Below are 9,616 nucleotides of genomic sequence, written 5' to 3'. Positions count from 1 at the left end.
TTGTGCAAAATCTCTTTCTCATTGAATGCTGATTTGATTATGATGTACCTTGGTACAATTTTTTTAAGCCACAGGTAGAGTTTATTGAATTTATTTAAAAAAACAAAAACAATCCCAAAAAGACTTCTTTTGACATTAAAATATAGAACAGATAATTCTATCAAGGAGTTCTTATAGATACAAATATCTAGGTTAAATGCAGCACCTTATAACTAAATATGATTTTATTCTATTTATCTTTTTTAAAAAAATACTTTATTTTTTGGAACAATTTTTTAAAAGATTTATTTTCTTTATTTTAGAGAGAGTGAGAGTGTGGGGAAAGATGGGCAGAGGGAGAGAGAGAATCGCAAGCAGACTTCCCACTGAGTGTGGAGCCCCAAGTGGGGCTCCGTCTAACGACCCATGAGATCACCACCTGAGCTGAAATCCACAGCCGGTCACTCAACTGACTGAGCCACACAGGAGCCCCCTTTAGAGCAATTTTTAAAGTGGCTTTAGGTTCACACAAAAAATGGAAAGTTACAGAGATTTTCTCTACATCCCCTCCCCTCATAGGTACACAACCTCACTATCAACATCCTGCATGTGTTCATATATTTGTTATAATTAATAAACCTATATTGACAGATCATTATCACCCAGAGTTCATAATTTACATTAGAGTTCACTCTTGGTGTTGTATTTTCTATGGCTTTTGATCAATGTATAATGGCATGCATTCGCCATTATGATATCATACAGAGTAGTTTCACTGTCCTAAAAAGTCTCTGTGCACTGTCTCTTTTCCTCTGCTTCCTCCATAATGTGAATTCTGGCAACTACTGATCCTTCTACTGTCTCCATATTTTGTGTATTCCAGAATATCATACATTTGGAATCATACAATATGTAGCCTTTTCAGGTTGGTTTCTTTCACTTTGTAAGATGCATTTAAGTTTCCTCCGTATCTTTTCCTTGCTTGATAGCACTTTTTAAATATTTATTTATTAATTTGAAAGAGTAAGAGAGCATGAGCAGGGTGAGGGGCAGAGGGAGAAGCAGACTCCTTGCTGAGCAGGGGGCTTTATGCGGGGCCGATCGCAGGACCCTGAGATCATGACCTGAGCTGAAGGCAGATGCTTAACTGACTGAGCCACCCAGGCACCCCAATAGCTCATTTTTTAGTGCTGAATAATATTCCATTGTCTGTATATACCATTGTTTATATGTCCACCTGCTGAAGGACATCTTGGTTACTTCCAAGTTTTGGCAATTATGAATTAAGTTGCTATAAACTTCCATACACAGGATTTTGTGTGGACATTAAGTTTTCAATTCATCTGAGTAAATACTAAGAAGCATGACTGATACATTTTATCATAAGAACATATTTAGTTTTGTAAGAAAGTTCAAACTATTCCAAAGTGGCCGTATCATTTTGCATTTCCAGCAGCAATAAATGAGAGTGCCTATTGTTTCACATCCTCATTAGCATTTGCTGTTATCAGTTTTTTGGTTTTTTTAATAGGTGTGTAGTTGTATCTCATTGTTGTTTTGAATTTAAGTGCTTTTTATTTTTTGACAACCTACATGACATGTTTTTTTTTTCTTTCTTTCTTAAAAACAATGCCTCTGCTCCAAATAAATCAAGATCAAAATAAATGAAGAGCTCAAGATGACAACAGTCCCTTTGTCTAAATCCTGGTGTTGTGTGGATGAAAAATAGCAGTCAGTTATGATAACACATGATAACATCCAAAGTGTAGCCAAATGTGTTAACATTTTTACACATCTAAACCAGCCTTAAAGTAAATCACATATGGGGTTACACCATCCTCATGGTAGTCCAGGATAACAACCATCTCGTCTGGATTCATGGTTTTATCAATAAAGAACTGGTTGTTTTTGAAATTAGTGAAGATGTGCTTGATTTGTTCTGTAGCCCTAGTCATAAAAGGTTTCACTCTTTCTGGTCTTTGTTCTTTAAGTTTTCCTTTGATTGATTTCATATAATCTTTGATGTACTTCTTGTGGGTTTCTTTTGTGAATCTGGTTTCTTGCAAATGATGGTTCATGACAATATCAACTCCAGTGATCACTGTGATTTGGGTACCTTTGCCCTTGGGGCTTTCAACGAAGACATTTTCACCAATGAGCGACTCAACAGTGTTAACTCTGTCTTACTGGCCATATTCCCCTCCACCCACAGGAACTACTCAGCTTATCATGGGACTGATGAGGTCCCAATAGATGATCATGACAATGGCTAGAGAGAGTCAACGGTAGTGCTAGCCTAGCAGGAGCCCAGAGCTGGAAGTAAATGGTATGCTGCCAGAAGGCATGCTGGGGGAGGGGTTAGTGGGTGGAAAAGCTATCTGTTCAGACTTTTTGCCTATTTTTTAATTGGAGTTTTTTGTTTTTTTTATTGTGGAGTATTAAGTGTTTTTATTTTTGGATAACAGTCATTTACTGGCTATGTGTCTTAGAAATATTTTTTTCCCAGTTTGTGGCTTGTCTTCTCAATTTCTTGACTGTATTTTTGCAGAGCAGAAGTATAATTTCGACTCACTAATTTAGTCAAGCTTATCGATTACGCATTGGGCTTTCAATATTGTATCTAAAAAAACGTTGCCATCCAAGGTCATAGGCTTTCTCCTATGTTATCTTCCAGGTGTTTTATTGTTTTATGTTTTACACTTAGGTTGATAGTTAATTTTGTGTAGGGTGTAAGATCTGCGTCTCGATTCCTTTTTTTTTTTTTTTTTTTTTTTGCACGTGGATATGTTTTTCTAGCACAATTTGCTGGAAGACACTCTGCTCCATAGTATTACCTTTGCTTCTTTGTCAGAGATTAGTTTACTATATTTATGTGAATCTATTTCTGCACTCTTTATTCTGTCCCATTGATTTGTTTATTCTTTTGCCAATACCATACTGTCTTGATCACTGTAGCTCTTTAGTAAATCTTGAAATCAGGTAGTGTAAGTTCTCTGACTTTGTTCTTTTTCAATATTGTGTTGGATATTCTGGGTCTTTTGATTTACCATATAAACTTTAGATTCACTTTGTCAATATCCACAAATTAAGATTTTGATTGATATTGCATTGTAGATCAAGTTGGGAAAAAGTGATATCTTAAAAATATTGAGTCTTCCTATCAATGAATATGGATTATCTCTCCATTTATTTCATTCCTTTATCTATGTGATTTATTTTATCAGAGTTTTATAGCTTTCCTCATATAGATCTTGTATATATTTTTTCAGATTGGTACAAGTATTTTATTTTGGGGGTGCTGGTGTAAATGGTATTGCATTTTTAATTTCAAATTCCACTTATTCACTGCTGGTATATAAAAAAGCAATTGACTTTTATATATTAACCTTGTATCCTGCAACCTTGCTAAAATTGCTTTTTAGTTGCAGGAGTTTATTTGTTGAATTTTTTGGGTTGTCTACATAATCATGCCATTTTTGAACAATGACAGTTTTATTTCCTCCTTCCTAATCAGTATAACTTTCATTTCCTTTTCTTGTCCTATTGCATTGCTAAGACTTCCAGGACAATGTGGAATAAAAGTGGTGAAAGAGATCATCCTTTCTTTGTTCCCAATCTTAGTGGGAAAGCCTCCAGTTTTTATTCTTGGTAGAATTTTCTTCATGTTTCTTCTGCCTGGGATTTGCTTTCATCAAATTTGAAAAAACACTGGGTCACTATTTTGATTTTTTCTTTCTCTCCTGTCCTTCAGGGACCTAATTACAGAAAGATTAGGTCACTGAATGCTTCCCACAGTGCACTGATACACTGTTTTTTTTTTTTTTTCAGGTTTTTTTCTCTCAGTATTTTAATTTGGATAATTTCTATTACTATATTTCAAATTCACTGATCTCTTCTGCAGTGTTTGATCTGCTCTTAATCCTATAAAATTTATTTCCCATCACAGACATTGTTTTTTCCTCTGTAGAAATTGAATATGTCTTTTTATATTCACCATTTCTCTATGTTAATGCTAATGTTTTCTTCCTTCTCAAACACATGGTATAAGGTTTAGTTACATTTTTAATATCTTTATCTATTTATTGTGTCATGTGTATAATTATTGGTTTAGTTTCCATTGACTGATTTTTTTTCTTTTTTTTTTTTTTGGTTGTGATTTCCAGCTTATTTCATGAATTTTAAACAACAAAGAATGTTTATATATACTTCTGAATAGATTTTGTTCAGTTTAGGGCAATGAAATGTGTAATATATATTTTATAAACATTGAATACTTCGGTATTAAAATGTATCCTTCAATTATATAGAAATCACATTTTTTCATGCAATTTTATTCTCTTGGAACAATGAGATACAGTGGACTTTGAAGTCAAATATAATAAACTTCAAAATACAGTTTTACTAAAGTCTTTAGGAAATTAAGGAAGTTACCTTACCTGTATGGGTTTTGATCATCTCATATGCAAAATTAAGACTCAAATATGTATCTCATAGAACACGTACAAACATTAAATTAGATATGACTCTAAGGAACTTAATGTGATGTATAGAACATAGACTGTAATAAAAAAAATTGCCCATTTGGTAGATGTTTATTCTGATGTGTACTGATTCTATACAAATGAGACAATACCCATGCACCTATATGTAATATGATGATATATCTAAATGGTACATACATAATTATAATAATTTTATAATATTTTAATAAAATATCAGTAAGGTTATTATTATTAAAGCATTCATTACACTCTCCAATCTCATGAACCTAAGACTTCAAGTAAATACATATGGATTCACTTAAAATGCAAAAATTCAATAATCTAGATGCTTCATTTCTACAATGCCAACAATTGCATATTTATTAATCCAGTTTTTAGACTAAACATTTTTCTCATCTAAATGCTTAGCATCATCAGACATCGTCACAGGAGAATACAGATATTCATACAGCAATCTAGACTACAATATGTTTTCACATAAAAAAGGTTAGAATGGGATAGTTGCAGTTTGAAAGTGAGAGATTTCATAATATAGAAGATTGCTTTGGTAGTTAATTTATTTTGCATAATAAGATTGGATGTTAAAAGATAAAATGTAAATAATAACTTTGAAGATAAAATTCCTAGAGACATTCTCAACTTATATGTAATATTAATTGCCTTGATATATATGATATATAAAAGTGATTTATATACGTATTTTCAAACTTATTTTATTTAGCCAACCTTAACCTAATAACAAATTAAGTAATGAGATCCAAGAAGAATATGATAAGGATTTGTAATCAAGTTAGAAAACATAAAATTGACTACAGTGCAAATGTTTATTTTGTCTAATGAAACTATGATGTTTAAATGCTGTTATTGGCCAGAAATATTTAAAAATTGCTTACATTTTAGAAATGGGTTGGCACATTTCATCAGCTTATGTCTAGATCATTGTAAGTAGTTCTTGACTAATTTTCTTTTTATCACACAATTTTATTCTTTAGTAAACAAGAACCATCCTCATGTCATTTCTAATGAAGAGTGTTATTTGGCTAACTTCAGAACTGTGCCACTTCTGAGAAGTTTACATTAAAATCAGATGGTGTTAATTTGGAAAGTCGTTTTGGTTTGGGGAACATCCTATTTAAAATAGTGTTATCAGGTGATGGGGATTAAAGAGTACACTTATGATGAGCATTGAGTTATGTATGGAATTGCTGAATCACTCTCTTGTACAGCTGAAACTAAAAAAATCGTGCATTCTATATGTATTGAGTGTATATTTAGGGGTAGCATTGCTTAGTCATAGGCAATCATATTTTCAGCCTTAGTAGATATTGTCCAGCAAGTTTCCAAAAGAAAAAAAGTTGGAATTCACTTTGGAAAATTCTCCATTTCTACTAAAGTTGAACATATTCAATCATTGTGATCTAAAAAATCTACACCTGGGATTCAAATGTGCATCAGAAGACTGGCAAAGAATATTTATGGAAGCATTGTCCAAATTAGCTAAAACTATAAAGAATCCAAACGTCAACATTAGAACTGATAAATACAGTGGTATGTTTATACTAGAATACTCTGTGGCAATGAAAAATGGTACACACAAAATCACAAGTGGGTTTCACAGACATAATGTTGAGTGAAAGAAACTGGACACAAGATTAAATACTTTATGGTTCCAATTATAAGACGCTCAAAAACAGCAAACTAATCTCAGATGATAAAAGGCAGAATAGGGGCGCCTGGGTGGCTCAGTTGGTTAAGTGACTGCCTTCGGCTCAGGCATCGGGCTCCCTGCTCAGGGAGGAGCCTGCTTCTCCCTCTAACCCTCCCCCCTCTCATGTACTCTCTCTCTCTCATTCTCGCTCTCTCAAATAAATAAATAAATCTTTAAAAAAAAAAGGCAGAATAAATAGTGGTCACTTCAAGGGATAGTGGTTAGATTGTAGGCTCTGAATGGTGGTTAGATTAAGCTGTACATTTAAGAATTGTGTACCGTGTGCATACTCTAGTTCAATAAAATATGTTTAAAGCTAATACGCCAGCTTTTGGAAAGAGTTTCCCTATTTGGGGTGAAAAAAATTGGGTCAAGGAAGAAGAATGGGGAGGGAATTCCATTCATTTGCTCCATCCTTGTCACTTTCTCTTTCCTAAATTGTTTTCCAGTGTCAGGGCCTTGCCAGCTCAGCCCCTGAATTCGGAGGTTCCAAAACTGTCTGGAGCTCCTCCCGCTCGGAGGCGGGTGAGGATGGAACTGTGTAGGGGCGCAGAGTGAGAGAGAGGACTCAGATCCCCTCCAATTCCGCACATGCCAGCAGGAACTGCAGAAACAAGAGCAAAGCTGTGGAAAGAGCAAAGTGCCCGCCCAAGGTTTCAGCTGCGGTTCGCTGGTCAGCGGCAGGATGACTTCCTCCCCTCCCCACGAACTGTGGGGCAGGTACTTTTATTAATTCCGGAGGGATAAATCTTTGTTCACAAAAGGACTGTTCTCCGCTAGCTATAAAGGAAAATAAACCACTGAGGATTAGAACAAAGACGCAACTGCTTTGCCTTTTTTTTTTTTTTTTTTTAATTTGGAGCCAGCAGGCGCCAATGTGCCCCTTCCAGAAGTGAAGCATAGGAGCGTGGACAGACTCCCTCTTTGGGACGCGGCAGTGTGACTAGCTCGCCCCAGGCAGTAAACTTGTGCCTGTGACAGGGAAATGGATTAAGCCCCAGTGTGTGTTGCACTTTTCAGGGCACCTGGGCGCATGAAAACTCCAGTGGACTTTTTTGGAAAGGAGAACATGCCCCCCAAGTCTCTTTGCAACCTCTCCCAGACCGCTGACGAGAATCCAAGCGGCTTCGTTCCCGGGGTGTCGGAGAGGGACTTCCTGCCCGCCTCGGATGGGACCAGCGCCAAGTTCGCGATCCGCTGCGTGATCCCGTCCCTCTACCTGCTCATCATCACGGTGGGCTTGCTGGGCAACATCATGCTGGTGAAGATCTTCATCACCAACAGCGCCATGAGGAGCGTCCCCAACATCTTCATCTCTAACCTAGCCGCTGGGGACTTGCTCCTGCTGCTCACCTGCGTCCCGGTGGATGCCTTGCGCTACTTCTTTGACGAGTGGATGTTCGGGAAGGTGGGCTGCAAACTGATCCCGGTCATCCAGCTCACCTCCGTGGGGGTTTCCGTGTTCACTCTCACAGCCCTCAGCGCCGACAGGTAGGGGCGCAGGTAGTGGTGGTGTGGTCTGGAAAAGAGGTGGAAAGGCGTAGGAGTGCGGGGGCGGGGGTAGTTTGGAAAGGCTGGGGATGGGCAAGGAGAGAGGGAGAGAGAATGTATCTGGGAATTAGAGTAAAAGGAGTTAAAACGACTGAGATGTGAAGCTTGAAAATATATATAAGAAAATTATTACTTTTAAAATAATTAATATTGCCTTAGTTTGAAAGCAGTTTTAAAATTGCATATCCCAGTCTTCCTCCTCCCCTGCACATTGGAAATCTTTATTATCTATTTCATAGAAAAGTTACAGAAAAATTGGGCAGCGGTGCAACTATCATGTAGAAACTTTTCTCGTGTGCCCAAATTTTAGAAGTGCACTTTCCTTATTCAGTACTTTAGTAACCTGATAGGTAAGAAAGTCTGACTTAATATTAGGGAAATATTTGATTTTGGGTTTTTTTCAAATATGGGGAAACATTGTTTACACTTATTAACTAAATTCTGTTATCTATTTGGAGTCAAACAACTACAATAGTAAATGCTCTTCAGACAGATGACTATGCATTCTTGTTTTAATACCTCAAGTCAAGTGACGCCCCCAACAGGTAGGTACCCAATTTTAGTGTCTTAAAATGGTGCTGTAAAAATACATTTTTTGACATTTAAAATACATTTTATTTCGTAAATCAAGACAAATTCATATTGATTATATTTAGTTTTCTTTAAAACAGTATCTTTTTTTTTTTTTAGAGAAACATTTACTTATGCTTACCAGTTTATTATAAAGGATATTATAAAGGATACCGATGAACAGCCAGATGATGAATACATAGGGCAAGGTACATGGGAAGGGGCACAGTGCCTCCATGCACATGCTCTCTCTAGGTACACCACTCACCCAACACCTCCATGTGTTCACCAGCTTGGAAGCTCTCCAAACCCCATCCTTTTGGAGTTTTATGGAGGCTTCTTTTTTTTTTTTTATGTTATGTTAATCACCAGACATTACATCATTAGTTGTTTTTTTAATTATTATGTTATGCTAATCACCATAAATTACAAAATTAGTTTTTGATGTAGTGTTCCATGATTCATTGTTTGCATATAACACCCAGTGCTCCATTCAATATGTGCCCTCTTTAATACCCATCACCAGGCTAACCCATCCCCCCACCCCCCTCCCCTCTAGAACCCTCATTTTGTTTCTCAGAGTCCATAGTCTCTCATGGTTCATCTCCCCCTCCGATTTTTTTGATATCAAATCTGCTTTTCACATATTTTAAACACGGGGAAGTGTCCACTGTTCTACCTTGCAGATCAGCTAAGTTCAACTATGTCATTCTCCAGGTGAAGATACTGAGGCCCAGGGAATGTTAAGTTCCCTTGGCAGAGCAGAGAGAAGAATCCAGGCCTGCTGACTCCTGGTCCAGTGCCCCTACCTCAGTCTGTTTATGATCATGCTTTCAGGCCTTTAAGCAGGAGGGATGTCTGAATGGGGGTGGGGACAAAATGTCCAATTAGGCAACTGTGCATGGAACCCTGGTCTAATTCCCTTGGGGATGGGGTATGGACGTAAGCTATTTAGACAAACAATTGGACTTGGATGATTAAGGTGGTGGTCACTCTCTTCTTCAATTTACATGTTGTTATTAATGGAAAATGAGTCCATCTAAATTTCCTGGTATTTGTAATAATACTCTTCCCTCACTCTGGCATTGAAGAGCTGTTCTTCATTGAAGGAAAGACAGTAATCACTGGGGAGTTGAGAGCTTCTGTCCTTTTAAACCAAATATTATTGACATTTTGGTTTGTGTCATATTCTTTCTAAAACCACGTTCCTATAAAAATAGGTGACTTCGGGTAAATTATGTACCTCATCTTGCTAATATGACACCATTTCTATTACCTTTTATGAAGTTTTCTTTGACTCCTATAA

At 36.6% G+C, this 9,616-nt stretch overlaps 1 protein-coding gene and 1 pseudogene across 1 annotated transcript in view; one reads left to right on the top strand and one right to left on the bottom strand.

Annotated features, from left to right (window-relative positions):
• NMBR (neuromedin B receptor) overlaps window positions 1-9,616 on the top strand; it is a 54,561-nt gene that overhangs the window by 26,694 nt on the left and 18,251 nt on the right. The window contains exon 2 of the mRNA XM_006729095.3: window positions 6,639-7,680. Coding sequence (XP_006729158.1) covers window positions 7,223-7,680 — 458 coding nt within the window. The 5' untranslated portion in view covers window positions 6,639-7,222. The remainder of the gene's footprint in view (window positions 1-6,638; window positions 7,681-9,616) is intronic.
• Window positions 1,758-2,173, bottom strand: LOC102732644 (translationally-controlled tumor protein-like; annotated as a pseudogene).

This window comes from Leptonychotes weddellii, chromosome 8, assembly GCF_054177405.1.
Source record: "Leptonychotes weddellii isolate Sample4059 chromosome 8, ASM5417740v2, whole genome shotgun sequence".
NCBI classification, from domain to species: Eukaryota; Metazoa; Chordata; class Mammalia; order Carnivora; family Phocidae; genus Leptonychotes; species Leptonychotes weddellii.
This window is presented reverse-complemented; position numbering and strand designations above follow the sequence as displayed.